The sequence below is a fragment of the Aphelocoma coerulescens genome, chromosome 1A (genome assembly GCF_041296385.1).
Source record: "Aphelocoma coerulescens isolate FSJ_1873_10779 chromosome 1A, UR_Acoe_1.0, whole genome shotgun sequence".
NCBI classification, from domain to species: Eukaryota; Metazoa; Chordata; class Aves; order Passeriformes; family Corvidae; genus Aphelocoma; species Aphelocoma coerulescens.
Window position 1 is genome coordinate 21854840 of NC_091014.1, and position 27907 is coordinate 21882746.

The following is a 27907-nucleotide window of genomic DNA, read 5'->3' on the forward strand; positions in this document are numbered from 1 at the left end:
CAGTAAGAAACACCATAAGAAATAGAAAAATAAAGGAGCAAAGTGCAACTCGGCATTTTAATAAATGATGGGCTAAACCAGATCTTGCTTGCTTTTATATAATCTCAGAGTGAAATCTGATTTTAATTTACAGGTGTGTACAGTAGAAATACAAAGGTGCTGAAAAATAGACCTGTGACTACTAGTCAAGTTGAATGCAACAAAACTAGGAGAGTGTAGTGGTTCGGGGCCGGCTGGATGCCAGGCACCCATAAAAGCCCCTCTCTACTCTTCTCTGCAGCTGGACAGGGGAGAGAAAAAAAAAAAAGAAGGGTTCATGGGTTGAGATAAGGACTGGAAGAAATCACTCATGAAATATCATCATGGGCAAAACAAGCTCGAATTGGAGATATTAGTTGAATTTATTGCTAACAAAATCAGAGCAGGTAATATGAAGTAAAATCAGACCTTAAAAACACCTTCCCCCTACCCCTTCCTCCTTCCCAGCTCTATGTCCTCCCTGCCAGTGACACAGGGAGATGGGAATGGGGGTTGAGGTCAGCTCATCACCCATTGTTTTTCCCACTGCTCAGGGAGAGGAGTCATTCCCCTGCTGCACCATGGGGTCCCTCCCATGGGAAACAGTTCTCCGTGAGCTTGTCCAACTTGAGTCGATCTCACAAGCAGCGACCCCCCTCAAACTGCTGCAACATGTATCCATCCCACGGGCAACAGCACCCCTCAAACTGCCACAGTGTGGGTCACTCTTCCACAGGGTGCAGTCCTTCAAGGACAGGCTGCTCTAGGGTGGGCTTCTCTTTCCATGGTCTTCCACAGATTCACAGCATCTCAGGCATCCACCTGCTCCAGCATGAGCCTCCTTCATGGGCTGCAAGTGGACCTCTGCATCCCTGTTGTCCTTCATGGGCTGCAGGGGCACAGCTGCCTCACCACATCTGCACCAAGGGTGGTAGAGGAATCTTGGCTCTGGTGCCTGGAGGACCTCCTCCCCTCCTTCTCCACTGACCTTGGTGTGTGCAGAGTTGTTCTTCACATGCTCTCACTCCGCTCTTCTCTGGCTGCAACTACAACTGTGCAATAACATTTTTTTTCTTCTTCTTAAATCTGTTACCACAGAGGCATTACCACCATTTCTAACTGGCCCAGCCTTGGACAGCAGCATTTTCATCTTTGGAGCCACCAGGGATTGGCTCTGCTGGATGATGAAAGAAGCTTCTGGCAGCTTCTCACAGAAGCTACCCCTGTATCTCCCCCACTACCAAAGCTTGGCCATACAAATCCAGTGCAGAGAGTCGAGTGAAGCAGCTGCTTTTGGCCATAGCTTCCACTGTCAATTATTTTGGCAATAACGACTGGCTGGTGATTTGCAGTCAGGTTTGCATTGCCCAGATCATAAATTTTCTATACAAAATGAAATTACATAAGAAAGTCTGGACATGCAGCATTACATTCATTTGATTGCCTGCTCCTGTTAGCATCTGCAGCTTTTGCAGTGTATACTGAGAATATGTATATGTACACTGCAGCATTAATTGTCTTTAGTTACTATTAGCTTTATTATTGAGAAAGTTTGCCTTTTGACACAGAAAAATATTTGTGGGCCCCAAGTGTCTCTTCTTACACTGAAAAATAGCTTTGGTTTTCAGAAGCAAAGTAAGTATCTGGGGGGAACCTGCTAAATTGAAAAAGAAAAATGGATAGGAACCATGAAATTGGGATTTGTCTTTAATGATTAGCAAGACTTGAATTTTTCACGCTGTGATAATTACTGCTATATATAATGAAGGAAAGTCTTTACCTGATAAGGAGTTTGTTCAATTCAAAATATCCTCTTGAAATTAAATCCTATAAAAAGAAATTAGAAAATATAGTATGCTTGAACCTTATCTTCCTGAATGGAAGATCTCATTTTCATCTGCAGAAAAGAAAATTAATTTGAATAATTCAAATTAGCTTTTTATTTCAAAAGTAGATTAAGATTAATTTTCACAATTTTCAGGTTGGGCTTTTTTCTTTGTCTAGAGAAAATTAGCAATGGTGTGGGTCTAATGAGCTTTTTTAAAAAAATTATCTTTACATAACCTAAATATTTAAGGCACCAGTTTTGTTTCACCTAATTTTAACAGAAAAAGCAGGCATTTAGTTTAATTTAGCCATTTAGACTCTTCCAACAATTTATCAAAAATTTAGGAAATTTCAGAGGGGTGATTCGCCCGCTTGTATTAAAACCAGTTTTAGAATAACATGAATCACACTGGCTATCTCTTTCTGCTTTATATATATATATCAATTAAAAATAGCTAAGTGAGGTGATGAATCCTACCTATACTGATTGAGTCCATGCTCCCTTAACTAATACATCATATGCCATACAGATCAAGATGTCTCTTCTGCCCAGCAGACACATATGTGGGGCAGATTTCTTCAAAGTGGGCTTTCCTTTGATAATTTCTTACCTAGGCTGTAACGTATATGGCGTTTTTAACCATTTGATCATTGATCCTGTTTGCTTTTCTGGACAACTTTCAAATGACTCAGTAGATTGTATTTTCTGTTTCTTACTAATTTAATTTTTTTATGCTTTATATTATCTGGTTAAAGAAAACATTATTATATTGACACTCCCTTACTGCAAGTACAGTTAAAACATGTAAAGCAAAGCTAGTTTATATTTTACAGGAAAATGCAAAAATGAGGGCAAATCTAATCATGCTTGAAGGAATTTTTGGTTATGCTCTAACAGAATCAAAAGTATCTAAGCGGTCACCTTGGGCATTGAACAGGTGCATCTGTATTTGCTCCCTTTCAGGTTTTGCTCTTCTATTATGCATCAGTGGAATCATTACACTGCACGTTGGTATGGCTAACAGCACTTTTCAAGCAAGCAAGCTAATGAGTCCATCAACATTTCTGCAATATGCCTATGCATCTTTTGATATAAAAAGACCCATTTTTCTCACTTTACCAGGGCATTAATCAATTAGTAATTTTGCTTCAATGCTAACATTGCTTGTGGTTTATCAACTTCTGTGGGCCTAAGAAAAAAATTACAAAAAATAAGCAAATTACCCCAATTTCTTTGATTTTTTTTTTCTTTGAATTTATATTCTGGAACATTTTTTGTTATTGTTGTTAATAAAAAACCCACAGACACACAATTAATGAACGTTAAATTTTGTCCTAATGAGTGAGGAACCAGAAAATAATTTAGGACGTGGCGTAGATAATCATCTGAATCTCAGTTCATTGGAAAGAATTTTAGTAAGGAAACAAATGTGATTCTGAGTGTATAAATAACATAATGAAAAGTGTCATTAAAATTACTGTCTTTGGCATTTTAGTGTTATCACTGAAAGTCATTATCCATTTCTAGTATTCATTGTTTAAAAATTGTGCTTGCATATTGCAGACATTAAAAAAAGTGCTACAAGATTTTAGCAAGCACTTTGTACAATGACAAAGTTGAGAACATTTATCTAATGAAAGGCTAAGAGGTCTTTTTTATTCTTTCTTGTCTCATGAAGAAATAGACCCTGATAAAGAAGAACTTAATTTCATTGCAATTTTGCCAGCATGGCAGAGTTTGAATGCTGAAGCTAGACAAGCTGAAACTAGAAATGTTGTTATATTTTTAGAGTGTGAAGTTGCTTATAAGTCCCTAATGGCAAGAAAAAAGTTAACCTGGGAATCAAGTAAAAGCTGAAAATGGGGCAGAAAAAGAAAAGATAATGTCTCCACAGGTGAAGAGGAGGGGGGTACTGATCCTGAGGAGACATCAGCAGAGTTTACAGGAAGCTCATAGATAAGACATGTGGAAACAGGATGGGTAGACTGCAAAGGACTTGCCTGCTTGGCAGGGGAAAAAGTGCATCTTGCTCTGCTTGGTGGGACAACGCCATTTTCCCACCACTTGAATTCCTTAACCAGAATCAGGCTTCTGCTTATGCAACATGCTCCAATCCATAATAATTGATTTGAGGCAGGTGTCACATATTCAAGTATTCTGGTACTTGTCAGACAGGATGTCATGCTTCTTTTAGTACTTGTTACTCAGGGCCGCTTTCAGAATATCTGAGTTCAATGCACTATGTTCATTTGCTCAGTGGATGCTTACAGCTCTTCCAGCTCTCTGTGGTGCGCATTTCCAAAGGAATTTTTGTTATAGACACTAACAGAATGTTCCCCAGTGGCATATACTTTCAGTGGAAAGTTGCTGGAGTAGAAGACAATGATACTGTAAATTGATACAATTTCACTGCTTTTGTTTTTAGACAACGTGTTTTCAGTAGGACATCTTTAGCTAAAAGAGAAGAATGGAGTGCATCCTATGACATTGCATCTCAAGCTTGGTAAATCATTTCAATAGCTATATTCCAGCTAGGAAATAGGCTTCCATTGCTATAAATTAAAAGTGAATTCACTTAACTAGGTTAACTCAATTATGAGCATATTAAGAATGGCTTAGTACCCATGTGTTCATTTCCATTCATCAGCAGCTGACTTAAGTCCATAGGAAGTTTGCTGTGTATAAGATAAATGCATTACCATTTTACTCATTTATCCTTCAATTCAATTTGGATTTTTTTAAGCAAACAAAGGTAAATCAAACTTTGAGCTTGAAAGTTACTTCCACGTAGTAAAAATGTGAGCCCAGTGAAGTGTCTTCCTGCATCTTGATTTGAGGCACCAGAGTGTAAATTAAGGGGTCTTTAGTGTTTTAAATAAGTTAGGCAAATGAAATCCGCCCCTTTCAGTGGGCTTACATTTTTTCACTTGAATCCTTTCTGAAACTGATATTTCAGACTTATAAATACTTAGCCTGAGCTGACAGGCATAACCCCTTAATGATGCCCCAAATGTCATAGGTTCTGTACCTTTGCAGAATGGCCAGAGAGATGACAGAAATGTGGGAAATTGCAATTGCATAACTTCCTTAGGTAGAAGTCTAGGTGTGTTCAAAACATACAAGTTTTCATGGTAAAACCTGTGGGCCACCTGTTTTAATATAAGACATAAAATGAAAGCAAAGTACCTTACTATGATACAGCTGAAATATGCAGACAGATATGTTCAGCAATAACAAGGGAAAGTGTATGCTATTATCTCCCCTGCTATTTTCTCTCTATTTTATAGGTACTTTCTGGGGGGAAAAAATATTTTCAATAATATATTAAAGAACCACAGTTAAATGTCTTTTACTTCTGAAATTTTAATATTTGCCAGGTGAACAGACAATTAAGTAGAGAGTAAGCGTTACTGAAAACCCCAAAACAATCGATATTTCTTTTAGGGTACTAACAAGAGGACAGCTTAAAATAAATTTTTTAGCTAATGTTTTGTATTTTGATGATTTGTCAGGTTCGTGTCTGATGTGTATTTTGAATTATGTCAACAGCAATTTTGTACAACAGATTGCACTTTGTTCTAAATGTAAAATTTATATAAGTCCAAGATGTTGACTGTGTTTAAAATATAGTTATGATAAATAAAAAGAAAATTATCTTGTGTTGACTTCAAAATTATTGAAAGCCTTTAAGCTAATAAATTGATTCATATGATGAATATGCATTGTGGATACAGATGAGAAACTTGGGACTTAAAAAAAATTCCTTACTTTCAAATTTTGAGGTTTAAGTTTTATAAATAAAATAAAATCATGAGACTTCTTATCCTGAACTGCCTGATACTGAGCAAGAGTCTTTCATGAACTTTTATCAACTGCATCTTCTATCTGTTTAATATGCAAGAGAAATGTCTTGATATACTAGCTAAAATTTAAACAGTTTTAGCTAATATATCATAGAAGAGAATGTTAAAATAACTGTCCTCAATTTTCCATTTTAAATTTTAACTAATTTCTTAATATTTCTTGTAAAAAAATATAAATTCTGCATGTTTTTTTGTGGTGATGAAACAGCAACTTCCTTATTTCTTCAAAAAAAATCAATTGAAAAGAAAATGTCATAAGTTAACTACACTGAATTAAGTATTTCAATGCTATAGGTGTGTAAACATCCAGATGTCAGGCTAAAATAAAGAGAAAATAAAATAATGAAAGACTTTAAGATACTCTGAGAATAATTTTATTGGCAATATTCTTTACTGCAGCCTTCACTCTTCCCTTTCACTCAAAAACTTTTGGCTTTAGTCACATGATTTGTCATTTGGAACATAAATATTTGTAAAGAGGCATTAAGGATGGAAGAAGATGTTGCATCATTCTGTCCTTGTTTCTACAGCTTTCCAATTAAGAATTAAGACAATTGGTTTGTCTGGGATAAAAGTCAATGTGAATCCAAAATTATTACAAAAATGTGGAGATATCCAGTATAATTTGAAGTATTTGTCTTTAAGCATTTTTTCCAGCAATTAATATTACCTTAAGTGTATCGTGAAATTTTCTACCATTCTGCTTGTTCTTCCTTTTATAGTTACTTCAAACTTTATTGCAAAACAGGCAGTGTTTCTTTACTTGTTTTTCAATCTGTAGCAAATATTTAATTTGCGTTCCCCTGAAATCATGCAAAAAATGCTCACCCAAAATCACGGCTTTCATTTTTAAATAGCAGACATACTGTTCCTAGAAAAGAAATGGAAGTAAAAAAAGCGAGAATCATTTTGCCTAGACAAACTTCTGATGACAAATTTGATATGGAGAGCTAGATGCAAAAAAATAGCTGTAGCTGACTTTTCTGTTTCAGTGAACTTGGCCTTGTCCACAGACTGGAGCTGGTTATGAAATCACATTTTGCTACTGTGTGAAAGGGTCTATGCCGCCAAATGAGAAACAGCTCCTTATTGGAAACTGATTTATCACAAATTCTGTATTCAGACAAACTTCTGATGGAAGATAATAGCTTTATCAGGTTCATTTATCACTTATAACAATTTTGGGGAAAATGCACCTATTCCAAAATCTACTGCATGTGTTGTATCACAGTACATTTTTTGATAGTTTATCTAGTTTTTGTGTTTCTGTTTACAATGCATTTGGTTCAGCTATGGTCTAAAACCATCTTTCATCTGTCAAAACATGTACAGATCAATGAACAGGGATGTTAGTCAGCATAGCATAGGCTGCACAAAAATATCAGTCATTTCCATGTATATATGGATTCACTTTTCTCTGCGCTGAACCTGAAGTGCATTCTAGTTTCACCATAAAGCTCTTTGTCTTTTAAAGCTTCAGGAAAGCATATTTGTTCTTTTCCCTGCTATTGACATTACCAGAAAAAAAATCATTAGCTTATTTGGCAATCCCTGGAAAGCACAGTCCAAGGACTGCTGCCTTGTCCCTCACTATACCCACAGATAAATTCCACAGGATGTCTTTGAAACTGTGCTCAGTAACCAACTGAATGTCTTTGTGGCACTATGCTGGCAGTATCCTTTTACAAAGAGGAAATATGCAGTAAATTTTAAGAAACCATAATTTTGAATTTTGAAGCCTATCTAACTAGAATATATTTTATTTGCCTTTCTAGGAGATTTTTATGCACCTGTTTCTGCAATTTAGTATTAAATATGCTGACACTAAAAGATAATATCAGGGAAAGGCTTTTTTTTATTTGTACTTGAAAAACCATACCTGAAAATGATAAAGTTTTATTTATTTTTTCATTTTGATGATTATATATTTTCTGCATTTGATAATTCATTGCATGTAAACCAAGCACTAAAACACCAGGAAAACTAGACCCTTGGATTTCTCTATCAATAATAAAATTATGAATTTATCATGGAGTCATAGAACGGCCTGTGCTGGAAAGGACCTCAAAATCATCCAGTTCCATCTCCCCTGCCACAGGCAGAGACACTTGTCATTAGAACAGGTTGCTCTGAGCCCCATCCAACCTGACTGTGAACACTTCCAAGGATGGGGCATCCACAGCTTCTCTGGATAACCTGTTTCAGTGCCTCACCAGCATCGCAGGGAACAGATTCTTTCTGATCTCTAATCTAAACCTATCCACTTTCAGTTTAAAGCCATTTCTCCTGTGCTGTCGCTACATGCCGTTGTTAAGCATTCTTCTCCAGCTCTCTTGTAGCCTCCTTTAAGTACTGGAAGGTCCCAATTAGGTGTCCCTAGAGCCTTCTCTTCTCCAGGCTGAACAACTCCCTCAGTCTATCCTCAATAGGAGAGGTGCTCTGTTCCTCTGGACATCTTCATGGCCTGCTCTGGACTTGCTCTGCTCCAACAGGTCCATGTCGTTCTTATGTTTTCTTATGGTGAAAAGGGACTTGTTTGAGTAACTTCTATTGTATTGCACAACACTAGGACAGTAAAAATTCATTCATTCCTCTTTTCTTTTTGCAGAATATGGTACATGTGGTATTAATATGAAGTAGATTACTGTCATAGGTCATAACATCTTTCACAGTTCCATAATACAGTCCTTGAGTATTATTAGGAAGCCAGATAAATCGAGTTTCATGTCTCTGAACACCAATTTCTGTGTACTGATTTCTGATAAAATTTCCCACAAATTGCCTAATGATTCTAGAATTGGTAGTAAGTAAATAGCTGTAGAGTTAGATAATGTGTGTAGTTCAAGAAAGCTTCCTAAATTTACTCCAAGATTAGCTCAACCTTTTGCATTTCGGTTTGATCTAGAAATATCTAGTATGTACAGATGAGATTTGTTTGCTTGTTTTCTGACATGCATCCAGCCTTAACTCAAAAGGATTTCTTGTTCTTTAAATATATACAGATTTATATGAATTGATATTATCTTAATAAAGCACTTTTTAAAAAAAATTCATAAGCCTTTTATATTTTAACTGAAAAAAAATTTGAAAATTTACAGTGAAAAACCACAAAAATATTTTCATTGAAAAAGATTTTTGGTTGATATCTTTCTTAATAAAAATACTTTTGTTTAAATCTATTTTTAAGTTCTGGTACAAAGAGTCATTTGATGGGTATTCCTTTATCTTTAAAAATATTTACTATGGGATTGAAAAAAATACAAGAAATATTAGAAAATACAAATGCAGCATTAACATCCTAGGTGCAAATCTGATTATTATTTGTGTTATTAAACTTAGAGAGCTTTAAACTTAAAATATATTGCTAAAGGGTATTTTTTTCTCCCTATGATATAAAGCAATTCTGAAGAAGAGGATTTAATTTTGTACCTTAACATGTTCATTATGACAATTCAGAGACAAAAGGAGAAATTTATTCAGCAGAAGTAAACAGCAAAAATTCCATAGCTGCCAGTAAAATTTTTGACGTGGGAGAAATAACAGTTTATATGAACACGGGGGGAATATTTAGATAAGCAGAATGTGATTAATTAAATAGGACTTGGAGTCCTTTAATACCTGCAGCATATCACAGGTGAGATGTATTGCTGCAGGTGTTAAAGACTGTGTTTTCATATATTACCATGCATCACTGATTAGATTTAGGTCACTGTATTAGGAAATGATCATTACAGACTTAGATGGATACTGTGATTCTCTCTTCATGGTGTTTTGAAGCATTATTGTGCTCTTCTAAATGTTCATTACTTCACATTCTCAGTCCTGGAACAGATGGTGTACAGGTGGATTTTATCTCCCATGCATAGCTTGACTGGAGCAAATTAGGATCTTCTTTTATAGAGATTACAGTAACTGTATGGAGTCTGTATAAAAAAGTTTGAAGCCTTTTAAATATGTTGGATTATATATGGAAAGAAAATCTTCTAAATGACCAGACTTTTTAAGTGCCTTTTTGCAAAACAGGTTTGGGTTTTGTTTGCTTTTGTTGTTTTTTTGGTTTGGTTTGGCTGGGATTTTTTTTTATTTTTAACTTTAATAGTATCATATTTATAACTATTAAAAATAAAAATAAAATAACTCTTTATGAAGCTGAGCTCTACCCTGTGACGTGGCTTTGTTCATCCTAAAGAAACAAGCAGCAAAAAATTAAAGCAGAGCAAGAAAGGAGTGCAATGACCAGAACAAGATTTTATAATATTAAAACAAAAATGTCATAGTGAGAAAGAGAGTGGAAAAAGAGCAGTAGAAGGCAAAATATGAAATATCATCAGACAGGTATGAGGTACGATCAAGTGAGAGCACTCCATCTGAAGCTTGGCACGTGAATGCATATACTCCGACTGCAAGAAGAAAGGTGAAGAAAGGTGAAAATTCTCAGTCTGGCACCTGTATACCTGGTTGCAAAAAAGTAAACATATAAACTCTGCAGAACTGCACATAATGCTTTCAGAGATCAGAGTCCAGGAGAGAATGGAATACTGCAACATGCGGGTGCCTCACCCTGACCCCGCATCATGCTGAGAAAGCTGTGCTGGTCGCGGAGGTTGTGCTGCCAAGGGACAATGCACTATACTGAGTGGGTGTGTTGGCACCTCTGAAGAAGCTCAGGGATAACTTCCTGCAGTCTTTCCTGCCCAGATGAGTTGGGACAATCAGCTACAAAATGACCTAATACTTCCTCAGACCGTAGAAACAGCCAAAAGATTAGATGAGTTTCAAGAGAACAGGATTTTATCTGCGTTACTCTTTTTATTTAACTAAAGCTTGCAACTACGTTTCATATGTCAACTTATCCTTAAAAGGAACAAATCTGAAAGGGCACCAGATAACTGCAGAGATAGCATTAAGAATCTGAAAAGGCTTTGCAATATTTTCCTAAATAAAATGTCATACTTTTGTTTTCCTCATTTTATTGGAATTTTGATGGGTGATAAAGCTGTTGTTCCAATTGGGGTATGATTTGGGCATAGAAAGCAGCAATATTTGAGTGGGCTGAAGCACTGGAGTTTTTACTTTAAGAGAAAGCAGCAGAAAGCTGACAGGCTGTGGTAATGGCAGAGTATTCTTTCTCTTGGGTAGGATCCTTCCTTGAAGGAATTTTTGTAGCTCTTTGGCAGTTTCTGTAAGATCAGCATCTAGAGTCTTATCTTGTAAGTATTTGGGAGGGAATTAGTCTGTAAATCATCTTTTTATGGAATCATTCAATAGGATTAAAAACCCCAGATACTGCTTATGTAGAGTGTTAGCTGTAGTTTACACAATGGGATCATCAAATCCTAAACCTTCTTCTCTTAGGACTTAACACTACCTTATAAATACACAGATGTATTTATACTGTGATTGAAGCTTGTTCAAATTGTAGTAATTAACACAGGCTGTGTCTCATTACAGTTGCCCAGGCTATAATAAGCAGAGATGCCCATTATCACACCTTTTACTGTGTTTTTAATCACACCAAAATCTGAACTATATATACATATATTTTTTTTTTTTTGAAAGGGGATTTGCTCTGCTCTGAAGGCTGCAGAGGCAATGTTGATTTTTACTCTTAAGGGCTACAGAAGTACAGCTTTCTTACAGGGAAATAGCAAAAGGACATGAGAATCTATACAAGGCTTTTCCAGTTTATGTCTGCCAGGTAGCTAGTGCAATAATAAATAAGTACAGCATTTCCTCTAACCACTTGCAAGAATGATTAAATTATTTTAAGCAGGTAGAGCTACAATTGAGAAATCAGGGGGTTTATGTGGTCTTTGAAATAATGGTAGCAGTTAGATCTTCATATTGCATCACAGTTATCAGTGAAAACACTAGATTTACTGACATTTAAAAGATCTGCCTTTTGCATGACGATAAGTAAGCACACAGTGCTGTTTTCTGTGGCTATTATTAGAGACTTCACTAGGCTTCAAACAGCTGGCAAGACTCTGCTTATATTAAATACCTGAGAAACTATGGCTACATGAGTTCCAATAACAGCATTGAATCTATCATTAAATCTAGGTACTAAATTTTAATTTATGAATTATTTTTAAATGCCGTGATCTTAGATTTTGGACACCTGGGCATAATCAAATGAATTTGACAACCCGATTAACACTACCTTCAACTCAGTCCTAGAAGCTGATATTTTGATATTCTGAATAGCACCAGAAGCAAGATGCTCTTTTTCTTTTCTTCGTTTTTAACTTCTGTTCATGTGTGAGTCTCTTTCTCAACCTAGTATTGCTGGGTTCAGCCTGCTTGCCAGGCATGTCTTTTGCCAGCTCAATGTGTGTGATTTCATCATTTGGCAATTCAACAGGTCCCTGCACTCCATGAGCTTCCGGTAGGTTGACATTTAAATCAGATAAAAACAACCCCTTTGTGGCACGTAATCAGGACAGTGTCATTACTATGCTTGAGTATGAGTTCAAAGAAGAATGATGTCTGTTTTGTTTGCCCAACTGAAAATAATATCTTTCTAAGGACTTCAAACCAGCATATTAAATATTAAAAACCTTGATAACTGTTGCAAAAGAAAAAAAAAAGTGGATGTATGTTTTTATGTTACTTTCATTGTACAGTGATCAACTAGAAAGATTTATTTTGGAAATTTTGAGCCAAACAACACATCTATAAAATAAATCTCTTGGGTTTCAGATTTTTTTTAAACTTCTGTGTTTTTTTCCACAGTATAAATCAGTGGCAAGCCTAATTTAATTAGCTAGTTAAACTGAATTTAACTGTCTTCCTTATTATACTGAAGGAAGAAATCAGTATTATTTGATGTTTATGCCTTTTAGTTATTACATATTTAAGATATATAGGGAAGATAATGCCAAGATTTGAAGGATGTCTAATGTTATCATTTTTCATCATATCACTTGCTCTAACTAAGTGTTCCAATACCATGAGCTCAGATGTCTTGAGCAAGGGCCTCAAACAAGCCTTTAAAATTTAAGATTAAAAATACTCTTGGAGAATTTCTTTTGCACCATCTGGGTTTTTTTGACTAGAAGTTTGGCTGCATATGAAAGCTTTTTTCCGTGGTCCTGAGGATTCAGAATTTTTTAAAGCCAGCTAAAAAGATTCTCTCACATTACATGAATTTAGTATCTGGGATCCAAAATGAAGTTTTTTGGGATTAGCCATAAAATTTCAGTAATACTAAAAACGTTAGTAGTTATTATTTCTAGTGACAGTTTTTGGAATGTGAATTTCTCATACCGGTAGATGAGATAGAGATATCAAACCTTACTGCATTAGCAATATGGCCTGTGTTCACTAATATTAATACAGAACAATACCTGTAAAAATATGTTACTGAAGAACACTCATCACCAGTCTCCTTGAATGGAGAGATCAGCTGAGCAGAGACTATATTGTCCTTCTAATATAGACTTGTTCTCCTGTTAAAAAAAATTGTCCTCATTTGTCTTCAATAAAAATAAATTACTGCCCCAGATATCAACAGCTTCTAATACGATCCATTTAAACAGGTGAATAACCTTGTATCCTAGACAAGAGTCAGTGAAAAAATTCCAGTTATACTCCTTCACAACAACCATAAAGGTATAAAATTAAAGTCTCTGGAAATTTAATACTGAAAGATTCCATGGACTGACCTCATACTGAGTATGATCTCTAAAGTAGGGTCTTTAAAAAGTGGGAAGCATGGGAGTGAGTATATAGGTTATAGGTGTTTTAAATTACTTCCAAATTTAAGTCAGTTGTTCACTAAGACTGTGACCCATAAACTGCTTTTAAAACATTGTAAACTAAAATTACTTCTTAAATGTTTTATAGTATTAATATAGTTTTATGTCTTTGGAGATTAGTAGCTTTACAAGTGCCTTAAAATAACCATGGCAACAGAGTAAATTTTCAGTGGACATCAGTTCCTCACTAATGGTTGTTGTAATTAAAAAGAAACAAGATTGTAAAAACCTATAAATTACTCATCCTTTGACTTCAGTATATTAATTATTGCTGTGCAGACTTGAAGTACTCAGGAATTTCAAGCATTTTTTCCTTGCACATCAGGCTTCTCAGTAACTGCTTTTAGTCTTTCCCTCTTTCCGGCACAAGGTAATACTTTAATGAATAACGTAGCATTTATTGTGAATTGTATTAGATGGTTTTGCATTCTAGAAACATCAGAGAACAAGACATGACAAGGTCATAAGGCTGAAATAACATTACCTCGGATACTTTGGAAAACCTAAAACTGTGATTCAGACAGGGATGTTTCTGCTTGATGCCTCTCCAAATTTTTTGTGGTAATTGAAGCGTGGCCAGAAGCTCTGTGTGTGCGCATGTGTGCATAGTTGTGTGACTTAGTCCATTTTTGATGTAGACTGCACAAAAGAAATTGAGCTACAAAATGGGTTATGGATATTTAACAGTTCCTCTTTGGAGCTTTGTCTTCTCTAAATGTCAGAGTTTAAGCCCCAGCTGAAGTACTGGGAGCAAGATTGGTTTTCATCCCCGACAACTGATAGAAATCAATATGCCCTGATATACTTTTAACCTGTTTAATTATTTTACTTAACACACAGCTGATTTCACTCCAGAAAAAAACAGGAAATAGTTCAATGTCAAACAGGATCTTTTTCAGCAAGATGAACTATCCTCATGGGTGACTGAGAGTACATTGGTCATAATAATTTGCATATGAAGCTTGGTTAGACAGAGAAGAAAATGGCATTTATGTTTCAGGTGTCTGTTAACGAAATGTTAATGGACTTATGTCTGTTACATAATGACAATCCCAATGAGACAGTGTTAAGGACGCAGATGTTTCTTGCTTGAGAATTCTTAAATTATTTATGTGCTTTCAGAACATTCTTATAGGTAATTGCTTTCAGCTGTGGGTTTGTATGTTGGGTATTGGATATTTTTGGTAAATAAACTACACTTCATATAAACCTTAAATAGGAAATTGTTTAGTTCCTTCATTCTCTCTGCAATCTATTATTTCAGCTATGATTATGTGCCACTGGTTTTGTTTGCCTGTTCTCTGTTAATTTTTGTTCTAGCAATATATCCTATCTGGAAAAATAATGAAGGCTGAGAAAAGAAATACCAGAATCCTAAGATATCAGTAATGATATCTGAGAACTATGGCCATGGTCTAGGACTTCCAAGAGCCTGGAGGCAGAGGAGCAAAATCACAAATAAAAGGTCTCTTGGAGCTGGCAGAGTAATCCTTGTACTGGGGATGAAGCCTGTTAGCTAGCCCATTTACTCCCTTTCCCATTTTGATGACATTTTAACAATTACTCTAAGGATGGTTGTTATTTTTACTCACCAGGATGCTGCCTTGCTCCCCAGGCAGCTATTACCTGAGGCAAAGAACTTTTATTTGCCTTTCATTGGCCTCAGGAATCTATTAATGCAGAGGAGTTGCTTGAGGGACTGGACAAACTCTAAAAACCTTTGTCCAAAAGCACCTAGAAATATAGATGGCTCTTCAGATGCTCACTTTTTTGCAGACATCCCTTGCAGCTTAACTAGTTCCTGCACATCACAATCTGTACTGATTCCTACAGTAATGTGTGGCTTTCTTTGATTGTCTTCCTTGTATGAGCCCCACTACCTTTTGGGCACAGTTTTTGCTAAGCTCCACATCTCCTTTCTCTCATGTGGGTAAGTAGCAGGAGTATTCTTCTGTAGTGGAAAGAGAAGAAATCTCTCTTTCTGAGACTGTACAGTCACTTGTGAGTTACTAATATTCACTAAAGTTTCCTTATCTGAAACACTTTATCTTAGCGTCTTTTGACTTCTGAAGTTCACAGAGGTATTTATGTGTCTGCTTGGCGTGTTTTCATCCTGGCATGAAGTAAATGCTCAGACTGGAGTCTGAAGTGGGACAGCTGTAACTCATCTCTGCCTTCTCGTATTCAGTATACACAAGATGATGAGTAAAGTCTGGTATCACCTGAAAGACGCTCTCTCAATTGTCAGCTTGATAGACTCTTACCTGAAACATGATGAAAAATGTCACTGAGGTCAGCAGTGCTGAAATAAGTACTTCTTTCTGGGACTAGTAAAACAAAACCAACAAAAACCCAAACCAAACCAACAAAAACAAAAAAACAAACCCCAACAACCTCCCTGCTCCCCCCCCCAAAAAATAAAAGGAAGGGGGAGATGAAGCACAGCAACACCCCTACCAAACAGTGCCACACAGCAGGAAAAATGAACAAGTAGGGTAAGGAAGGTCCTCAGCATCTCATGATAGTTAATGCTGAAGACAGATACAGGCAGGGTGCACCCAAGCTCTTCATGCCATGTACTTCTCAAATATATCTTGGTGTGTCCTTGTATCCACTGAGATAAACTGATGAATTATGGTCAGAAGATAATTATTCTATACTACTAATTAGAGTTACAGGTAACAAAGTTGCAGAAGATCTTGGGCACTCCTGGGTGTCCTCAAACTCTTCTGACCTCTTTGAATGGCTTTATATAGCTACAGCATCTTGAAAGGAGTATTTTTTTCGAGAAGAATCATGACGACATAAATAAATGGTATGAAAACTCTTAATCTGGGCATATATTGTGCCCATAACATGGTTGTGTTGCTGGGGTCGGATCCTAATTTAATAGAGAAATTCATGTCTACTTAAAGTGTATTCATTTTGGTAGTACTAAAACAAATTACTTGTGGTTGTATTTGTGGAAAAGATTCCTCACACTTTCACTCCCACTTATGTCCCAGCATATGTGTAAGCTACTTTTTTTCTTTTTTTTTTTTTTTTTTTTTTTGTGGAAAATCATAACCAGGAACTCTTCTCAGAAGGACTACAAGAAATGTGCTTGCTATTACTTGTGCTGCAAAATATATTTAAAAAGAAAGAATGCTCAACCACATAATTTAAAAAAAATTTCCACTGAAGAGCATTTGATACTACCCAGTCTATAATACCGGGCAAACAAAACTTTATGCATCTATTCACACATTTTTATATGAGAAATCTAACCACCCTCCTATAACTTCCTCTTTCAGTACAAGCTGTTAGCTTGTACTAGATAATGTCATATCACCCTGCTACTATTTTAGTATGTTACTAGAGTAGTATTTATCTTTCAGTTGAGTTTTATACCATGTGTTGGTCTTTAGGGGATTGAGTGATCTGTTCCCATTGCATACAATATCCCTTCCCTGAGCTTTTGGCTTTTCTGACTTGCTGGATTCTTCAGCTGTAGAACTGAATCAATCTTCTCTGGCACACAATGTGTGCTGTAGATTTCAAGATGAAATCTGTCTCTGTGGATTTTTTGAGTACAGAATAAAAAGAGGCTGGATTCTTTCAAATATGCTGGTAGCACTGAGCTTTTTGGCTACATGTAGGGAACAGCAAGCTTTTTGTCTCACTCTCTGCCTCCTCTCTTCTCCTCAAAACCCCTTCCCATGTGTGGACAGAGCTGTCTCTTTTCTGGAGGTGAAAGGAACAAAGCTAAAGTGGCAGGGGAGGTTCAAAGGGGCTCGTTTTCCGTTCCTCAGTAGCTCCTTCCCCATCAGAACTTCCTTCATCACATTCTTTTCCTAGGACTGACGGATGTTTCTGACAAGGCCACAGTGATAATTCCTGCCTTGCTGTATCACCTACCTGTGAAGTAGCTCATCTGCATCTCCTACTCCTCCCTGTTAGCAGCAGAATAGGGAAAGTCATTCTCATAGCATTGCCCCATCACTGGGAGGAGAGGTCAAGGCATAGCCTTGTTGAGCAGAGAACAGGCTGAGTACAGACTGGGAGATATAAATCCACCTTCCCAATTCTATGACACCACAGCAGGGGACAGACTGGTGTCTTCCTATTTTAATTCCTTATCTGCCAAAATTCAAAGTTTAATCTGTGCTACGGTTGTATTACAGGTATACATATTTTCTGATAGTAGACTCAAGGTACTGTAAGGAGAGGAGCTAGAGTTCTGTGTTTTTATATTCCAGGTTTAGTTATTTGTTAGAGGGTACGAACAAAAATTTCACCACTGCAGTACGTTTGCTGAGAGTAGCCGAGAGCAGATGCTGGGACAGTGAATGTAGGGAACATGGAAAATGTAGATGAAGTTTTCTCCTGTAAAGACTTGAAGTTGTAACTGAACAACTGCATGAACCAGAGTTTGCATTTAGATCACTGCTTTTAACAACCATTGTTACACCAACTAATTAATGATAGGGCAAATTGTTTTTTACTACTCCTATACTGTTGAAGGCTAGAGTTCAGTCTCATCTCTGAATTTTACTCATTTCAGGGTAAGTTTTATGAGATATGTCTCTGAGCTTGATGTGGGAAGGAGCTCTAATACATTCTGTAAGGAAAAAAGCTCTACTTTTTATTTGTTATTTTAAATACCTTGTGGTTATGGTACCTACCCTGCCTGATGTTCTTGTACAAGAGTGGAATGAACTATTCCTTTCACAGAAATGCACAATTTTATTTTTTCACTGTGCTGAGGACCAAGACATCAAATATATTATACCCTTCTGTGCAAAATCACAGTTTAAGTTCTTGTCCATCAGCTTCAAAAATGTAAAGTTGTACTGCCTGACCTAGAATTGATTTATATCAATTTATCTCAATACCAAATTTTTTACTTTCTCTATAAGCCTTGTAAAGGGTACCACCATAATTTGTATTACATATGCCCAAAATATTTATATAATTCATTTCTTGTAGCATTCCTAGTTTCTCTTTCATTCTGTTTTATGCATTCATACATGAACAGCCAGAATGTGCCCTGTGGTAAATAAGATAAATTGCCTAAACATGGGCATCGAATGCCATTTAAGATACCCCAGGGTATCCATCTGGCCTCCAGCTGCTGCCTCAGAAAGGCACAGATTCTCTGTCATATGCATATTCTGCATATCTGAGTGGATGTATCCAATATCTTAGGATATTTAAAATGTCAGTAAAGGTCTGTGTTTACTGCAACTGGACGAAATCCTGTTTTATTGTCCTAATCTTGAACTGAGACATGTAGGGTAAGCATGAAAAGAAGTCCTTTCAGATTTTGAATAGGTATAAAACAATCTTCATTGTTTTATTTTAGTAACCACATTGCTCATTGTTTGAAAATGTCTGCTGTGTGGAGATTGAGCAGATATCGGCTTCATTTATCACAAACCTTACACAGCTTGGTACACTGTGTATTCTTTCTCTGACAGCCTGACACTCACAAATTAACTTTTGCTAGTTCTGATTAGTTGTTTAAAATTTTCTGGTGTTTTTTTTTGTTTTTTTTTGTTTTTTTCAAGTATTACATGTTATAACAGCCTGTATTTACTCTTTCCATTTATTCAATTTCAACCTTCTATTTCATTTGTCTCATCAACAAACAGCTTGTTTAATTTTACAGATGCATTTTTCTTCTCTGGGAACTCTCAGTACTGAAAGTTCAAATGGTTATTCTCCCTCTTTTTACTTTCCTAAGAACAATTTAATTCATGCACATCTCTGTAGTACTTTTTCCTTTTATCAGCTGCTTAGAATGAAATGATAATTTAAAAAAATTGGAACCCTTAACTCTAGTACTTGAAAGTATTTGCGTGAAATAATGAAATAAGAGTTGATCCTATAAATCTGAGTAGTCTTTCCATAAAGCTGAATGCTAAGAGATGGTGCATTCTGAAGTTTTGATACCCAATAGTTTATTGTATTATAGTGCACTACACAGCTGCTTGACTTCCATTCTTCTAAGCCTACCCTTGACTCCAGGCTTACTTCTTTAGATTCACAGCAGATAAAGTAGCTTATGTGGAACAGCTCAAAGGATGAAGACTCAGCTTAAGTAATTTTAATTTCAGATTTAAAAAAAGAAATTAATATCAATCCACAGAAATCTAATTTCAGAAATAAAAGATTTGTATCTGATATCAAGCTTTATAATGAAAGCAGCTCCACCAGAGTTGGAATATTCTGTAAATAGCAGTTGTGATACTTATCAGCACAGCCACGTTTCTACCCTTTTGTCAAGGTACTGAAGTAGCAGGGCCTCATAATATAGAATTTCTTTTTTTAATATTTTCATATAAGAAGAATCCAAGTGTGCTGATTTAATTTAAAAGAATTATTTTTTTTAAATAAGGCTCAGCACTGTTTTTAATTTAAGAACTTTTATATATTAATCACTTTTATATGCACTTGGCCAGTACTGTACATGAAGTTCACAAGTCAATCCACTTCTTTTCCACTTCCTGAAAAGTAAAGAGAATTTCACTGGAAGGCATTGGCCAAGTGCATACTGTAACCTCACAGGGATATAATATTACAGTCTGCAGTACAAGCAGGGATGTTTTAGAATCATGTGAAATGTAACTTGACAAAGTAGGCACATGAAGGATTAGGTAGTTGCTCACTAGCATCTCAAGAATATCAAGGTATATATTTAAAGATTTCTTCAGAAGAATGTGAATTTTCAAGTCCAGTGCACAAAGGACCTGTACTACAATGGTTGCTTATCTTGGTCCTCCTTGATATCTGTGTAAGGCATTGAAAAGTCAAAAGGATCCATTGCATCCTTGAATCCAATTTAAAAACCTCATACATTTTACCATTTTTTCCTTCTCTAAATAACTTTTCTGGCTAGTTTAACCTGCATTTTGAAAGGCTCATAAACAGCTGAGGTCACAGACACATTCTGAAATGTCTAGCTGAGGTGCTAGTTTAACACCCAGAGTTGTTTAATGCCAATTGCTGCAAAGTGGGAAGGAGGAGGGAGAATTTCTTTCAGTACCAGAGTATTATTTTATACCTAAAAAATGTAAATATGTCCTTTGCTCAGCAAAGAGATACTTCAGAAGCAGATCTCAAAATAAGTTAGTAACTATGTCTTTATATTAAAAAAACTCCAACCCAAGCCAAACCAAACTGAAAAAGATTGTCACAAAGGAGAGATGAAGAAGGTGAAAGCTCACACATGATTGTCCATAGTTAGCCAAGCTTATTATGTAGTCTGGAAATTCTACCAGGTACTTCTGTTTTAAACATCCAGAGTAAATTAAAAATTTAGTTAAAATGGTGACAGATTGAATACAATTACCTGAGTCATTCATGAGTTAAAATTACACATGGCAACATAACCACATATAGGATAAAATGTGAAAAGGCTCAAAGATATAGTTTCATCACTTCTTTTTAGCTATTATATTAAATGATTGCTTTAAAAATATTTCTAAAATTTATATGAGTGAAATTGTTTTAAAAAAAGTATCCTTCTTTCTATTCTCTATGGTGGTCTACACTAGCATTATAGGAACATTTATCCTAAGCAAAAGTAACATTTTCCCTATGATGTTTTCCAATGAAAGTGGTTCCCAAATGAAGCTAGCCAAGTTCATTCTCTAATATAAATACCTATCCAAACACTATTTGTTGTGGTTTCCCAAAATATTTTTTAATCTAAGCTGGAGTTTATGTAGTTCTGGCTCACTACCTCAGGTCATTGTTGTATTCTGTGTTGCTTTCTCTCCACAGTGTGTTAAATTTATCAGGCAGACCTCAATGATCAATAAGAGGAGGATTTAAACACTCTCTATCTTGAACTATGATGCCATTCCCTGCCATGGTAACGATACAGTGTATGTGGCAGTACCAGATATCAAGAATGTTCAGTTCTGCATATCTGGTTGTCAGAAAACAAGGCACTTGTATACTTCCATGGCATCTGTTAGAGTGCTATATACTGAATCCAGGTTTGCCTCCACACATGCAATTAGTTATTATGGTCAGCTACAGTGCTTCTCCACGTGGTTTAATTATCTGATTGCTATACAGTGTTAATCAGTTTTTCCACAGAAGTATGTACTTTGATGGACTATCCAACACAGTATATTTTCTTAGAAAACCTTTTCAATTTGAGGACTGTCCATTCTCAGATGAACTGTTCATCCAGATCATTAACCATGGCATATTTTTCTTCAGATGAGATTAACATTTTCTAAGAATACTAATTAAATCTTGGTGGTTTGTTTATAGCCTTGAGGCATCTAGTTTATCCTACACTTTTATTCTGGCCTTACGCTTTGAAGGCTCCTGCTACCATCTTGCATTCATTATTTGGGGAACCACTGGTATAATCCACAAGTTTTCTTCAAATGCCTTTAACCTTTCTTTCCTGGTTATGCAGCTAATGGTTTATTAGCACAATCCAGTCATGAATGCCTCCTAGTTAGAGTTCATTAAATGTTTCATTCCACAATGGAATATGTGAAATATATATATATGTATTCCACAATGGAATATGTCTTAAGATATAAGACATGGATTAAAATAACAGTCTCCTTGTTAACAGAATATACAAGTTATGGCATCGTTGATAAAATACAACCAAATATACTTTACAGCAGGCACTGTGACTCTTACTGTACTTTCTGCAGTCTGCTATTTAACAAAGGGATAGTGGTTTTTCCCAGTGTTAGAGAGTCTAAATCTTCAGTGACTTATTCCAGCTTTTAGCAAGCCTGATTTTATTAACTTGACAAGGATTGTTTGACTTTTGCCATATGAGAAAGATCTTGTTGGACTCAGTTGGAGAGGCTGCTGAATTTAGCAAGTTGCTATGTCCCAATTGACTGTGGTGCACAGCATGAGATGCTGTTTGCTCTAGCGGAGAACACAAAAAAGATGGTTCTGGTCTGGACTAGTCCGTCTCTTTGTACATGTGTTGTGGTTTAACCCCACCTGCAGCTGAGCCTCACACAGACTCGCTCCCTCCCCCACCAGCTGGACTGGGGAGAGACCTGGAAGGGTAAAAGTGAGAAAACAGATGGGTTGAGATAAAGACAGTTTAATAGGTGAAGCAAAAGCTGCACACACAAGCAAAGCAAAATAAGGACTTCATTCACCACATCCTATGGGCAGGCAGGTGTTCAATCATCCCCAGGAAAGCAGGGATCCATCACACATAAGAGTGACTTAATGCCATCTCTGCAAATGTCCCTTCTTCCTTCTTCTTCCCCAGTTTTATATGCTGAACATGATATGTGCTAGAGAATATCCCTTGGGTCAGTTGGGGTCAGCTGTCGTGGTTGTGTCCACAAGCCCCTATCTCGTTGTGCACCCCCAGCCTCCCCAGTGGTGCAGTGGGATGAAAAGCAGAAAACAACTCAACTCTATGTAAGTGCTCCTCAGCAAGAACTAAAACATCCCTGTGTTATTAACAGGTTTCAGCACAAATCCAAATCAGAGACCCATATAACCTACTATGAGGAAAATTAACTTTATCCCAACCAAAACCAGTACAAGATGATATTTCTAAAGCCAGCTATATATCATAGGCTCACACTCATATTGGTGAGCATAATAATGTTTTAAGTTCTCATTGGTCTAAAGGGATACAAAGGACATTTCCTATCCGTTCATAAAAATGACAGTTTTTCCATGAGGTCTTCAAATGCTGCTGAGTGGAAAGATGAATTCTATTGTTACTCTAGAGTAATGTTTTGAAGGTTACCTCCATAACTATACACCAAGAACGGCTGAGTATGTGTTTATTGGGTGGAAAAAATTTATTGCATCAACCTGCTATGTGAGCAGTGAAGAATAATTTCATTGCTTGAAAAATTGTAGACTGGGATTTTTCTTGCCCTTCATTCTGTCAAAAAGAGCTGGGAGCAAAGCATGAAGAGCTTTCAAAAATTTTTGTTGAGTCTTTTCTATCTTCATGGGGTCTTAAGTCTTTACCACACATAATTTTTGATACTCTTCTTCCATGGTTGCTCACGTCCAATTTTTGCAGCCAGAATTTTTCTGGCAGAACTGTGAAATTGGCACAGTATTTAATGTGCCACTTGTCACTCTCAAAACACTGTTTATTTCACTGGATATCAGTTTTATACGAAAGCTGTTATACAAAATGAGAACAAAATACTTTATGGGAGAGAGACAAACAGCCATACAAGAAGAATTTATGCTGAAATCCTGGAGTGTGTAGACTGTTCCCACTTCTACTAGCTTACTTCTGCTTTATATGTATCCAGAATTTCAAGCTTTTTTTTTTTTTTCCCATTCTCTGGAAACCACTCACAGTGGACTTAGTGCCTCTAGGTGATGTGTTATAGTGTAGGAATTTTCTGTGAACTATTTTCTTGGATATTTACATGGAGAAACATGAAAACATTATAGGGGCATTTTGTGGTGGTTTGTCTTTTTCCCCCAGTAAAGATAAATTTCATCTCCAGTCACTGAAATAGGACATTAGCATACGTGAATTTTTCTTCAATGGACCTCAACTCTAAATATGACTCACCTACATACAAAAATTTGGGGAAAGGGTGTAGTTTTGAAAAGTCTCTGTAGGAGTGCAGGTCCTTGATGTCACCTTGAGGGAATTCATAAAAATGTGTTCTAATTTGGATGGTCTGGTTGCCAAGGTAGATGTGTAGTTTTCAATCTTTGAGCATTTTGTTGATTGAAGTAAGAACAGAGTGTCGATTTATAACTTTTGACAGCTTCAGCAATGGCCTTTTCTGTCAGGCAGTGTCATGTATACAGGAGAGTGCAACAAGCACAGCTGATGCCTCTAATTTATTTTGATAAAATACTTTTGCACAGGTGGTCAGTGCTAGAAACTTAGCATATTAACTGTGACACAATTTAAACATTTGCATCGCAAGGTCTTTTATGAGTATTGGTTCCTAAGTTGATGATATTAATAATATTTTTGTACTTAACAGGGAAATTTTTAATGTAGTTCATTACAAGATTGCTATTTTTCGCGTACTACCAAGTATATGCATCCTAAAGTGAAATTATGTCTTTCTTAATTTCAAAAGAAATTTCTTCACTTCTGTTTTATCCTAGAATTTCCTAATGTTCTATAATACACACACAAAACACCCCCAACCAAACAACCAAAAAGCCAGAGAAAAAGACTGCAAAGGATTATATTTTAAAATTATTTTCATAGAAGCATAGATAGGGTAGATTTTGTGATGATGATAATGGAATACATTTTGTCTTTGGGAGGTTTTTGAATTTATTATCATACTAGACTTGCACTATGAAGAACCTGTTCAATCTCTAATTGGTATTTTTTCTGTAATATATATTTTTTAATTGCTTTAAAGGTACTTATTGCTTTCAATATTTTTTTCAGGGAGTGCTGGAACACCTGTGGTCTTCAATGAAAATGGAGATGCTCCAGGACGCTATGATATTTTTCAGTATCAAATCACCAACAAGAGTACAGAATACAAAGTAATTGGTCAGTGGAGTAATCAGCTTCATCTAAATGTAAGTACACTGTTTCCCTCAGTATTCTCCTGCTGAAACTGGCTACCCATGGCTTGGATGGGCACACTGTTCACCGGGTAAAAAACTGGCTGGATGGCCAAGCCATCCAGAGATGACAGTGAATGGAGTTACATCCCGCTGGCAGCTGGTCACAAGTGGTGTTCCCCAGGGTTCAGTAGTGGGGCCAGGCCTATTTAATGTCTTTATTAATTAACTTGGCAAAGTGATCAAGTGCACCCTTGGTCAGTTTGTAGACGAGACCCAAGCTGAGCAGGAGTGTGGATCTGCTGGAGAGTAGGAAAGCTCTGCAGAGGGCTTTGGACAGGCTGGAGTGATTGCCAAGGGCAATTGCATGAGGTTCAACAAGTTGAAGTGATGAGTCCTGCACTTGGGTAACAACAATCCCAGGCAGTGCTACAGGCTGGGGGCAAAGTGGCTGGAAAACTGCCCAGTGGAAAAGGTCCTGGGAATGTTGGTTGACACTCAGATGATTAGGAGCCAGCACTTGCCCAGGTGGCCAAGGAGGCCAATGGCATCTTGTCTGTATCAGAAATAGTGAGGCCAGAAGGACGAGGGTAGTGATTGTCTCTCTGTATTTGGCACTGGAGAGGCTGCAGCTGATAGAATCATAGAATCTTTAAGGTTGGCATAAACCTCTAAAGTCAGTGAGTCCAACCATTAATCTGCCAGGACCACCACTAAACTATGTCCCTAAGGCCACCTCTACAAGTCTTTTAAATACCTTCAGAGGTGGTGATTCCATCACTTCCCTGGGCAGCCTATTCCATTGCTTGACTGTCCTTTCAGTGGAAGAATTTTTTTCCTATTATAAAATCTAAACCTGCCCTGGCACAACTTGAGACCATTTCCTCCTGTTCTATCACTTGTTACCTGTGAGAAAAGACTGATGTCTACCTGTCTACAACATTCTTTCAGGTAGTTGTAGCGAGCAGTAAGGTTCTCCTTGAATACTACAAGATTTTGAAGTGCTGGGGCATGTCCAGAAAAGGGCAACGAAGCTGGTGAAGGGTCTGGAGTACAGTTCTTGTGAGGAGTGGCTGAGGGATCTGGGGTTGGTTATTCTGTTGGGTAGAAAAGGAGCCTCAGGGGAGAACTTACTGCTCTCTACAACTACTTGAAAGAAAGATGTGATGGGACAGGGGAAATTACCTGAAGTTGCACCAGGGGAGGTTTAGATCAGACAACAGGAAAAATTTCTTCACTAAAAGTGTGAACAAGCATTGGAATAGGTTGCCCAGGGAAGTGGTCACCATCCCTGGGGGTATTTAAAAGATATGTAGATGTGGCCTTTAGGGACATGGATTAGTGGTAGACTTGGCCATGTTAGACTAATGGTTAGACTCAGTGATCTTAAATGTCTTTTCAAACTAAATGATTCTATGATTCTACCAATTTGATTACAATACTGATATTGAAGAATACTCATTTGAATATTAAATTAATTTAAACACATAAAAAGACTGATTATTTATTCTCTGTCAGTTGGCAAAATAAAGCTCTTCCTTTCTTCTTGTGCCTTCTTTCTTCTTGTGCTATCTTCTCTGTTCTTGAGAAGTCAGTAACAGATAGCACAATAGCCCGAACCAAATTCTTTATATTTTCAAGTCAGATGGGTTGTGTAATTATCTGCTCCTTCAGATGATATTTTTGAATCATTTCATATCTGTTATTCCTCAGAGTGATTATTAAGTTAGGCAGGGAAATAATAATTCTTCCTTGAATAAAAGGTGTCAGACAAAATGATAGGGACATGTAAATTGCCCATGTATTCCAAACAATATAGGATGATGGAAATGTATTTAATAAAAGACAAGTTTGGATTCTAACCACTTCTGATTTAGTTAAAACATTGGGATGATGAACTACTGCAATAAAAATGTTCCTTGAATATAGAGGGAGACTTTGGTGTTTTTCTATATGAATAACTAGGGTTTGTACTGTCCCTTATTACTTCGTAGCAGAAGGAATAAGAAGCCACAATTTACCCGTCCTTAGATGGTGTTTCTAATTTCTGTCTTAATGTTTTTTGCAGGTTTTGGGATAGTTAAGTTCTGCCTGGGCATGGAATTATATTTGGGTGGAAAATCGCCATCCCAATAAAATTCAGAGGATATGTTATGTAGTATTTATATGAAAGATAGGCATCAAGCTTTGACTTGAAAAGTTTTTTGGGTCCAAGGCACTTCTTTCTGGCAGAAGATGTCTTTATGTAAAGAGAGAAAAAGAAAAATTAAGTTAATCTCTTTCCTTATTAGCTATACAGTATTTACTCTTACTTGAGTTGTGTTAGCCATTTGGGTACTTCTGCAAATGTGAAATACCAATGTTGTTTTGCTAAAAGCTGATGAGATGGGCAACAGTGTGAATTGATGACTAGATCCACCAAAGGGAGTTTATGCAGTGAATTCAGTCAAACCAGAAAAAGCAGGTTTCAAATATCTCTGGTTTTCCATGTGAGATGTTCCTAATGAAGACTAACAAAGACAGTGTAGGAAAATATTTACAAATTATTCTCCTGTTCAGACTATTTTGCAATAATTATCTCAGTGCTATCCACAATAACACATATGATAGCTCCCCATTTTCAGCCACAGCTGTTAAACCACTTTAGCATATCTACCATTTAATATCTGTAACTACTTGTCAGGGACTCATTTATTTAATTCTTCTGCCCAAATAGAAAAAAAATCCTACCAACAGAAGATGTGTGTTGCAGATTGTGTGGCAGTGTTATTTCCCTTCACTAACCTGCTATCTGTCTGTTGAAAGGGATGAAAGGAAAAAAATGGTTAAACAAGTTAAAGATTAATATTGAACATTAATTTCTGGAAAACACCACAGTTAGACCCTTACCATAACTATTATGGAATACATTCCAGATTTTCATAATT

General features: G+C 36.5%; 1 protein-coding gene across 1 annotated transcript in view; it reads left to right on the forward strand.

Annotated features, from left to right (window-relative positions):
* The window catches only part of GRM8 (glutamate metabotropic receptor 8), a 313145-nt gene that overhangs the window by 220706 nt on the left and 64532 nt on the right, over positions 1 to 27907 (forward strand). The window contains exon 7 of the mRNA XM_068996167.1: positions 24859 to 24995. Within this exon, the coding sequence (XP_068852268.1) occupies positions 24859 to 24995 (137 nt within the window). The remainder of the gene's footprint in view (positions 1 to 24858; positions 24996 to 27907) is intronic.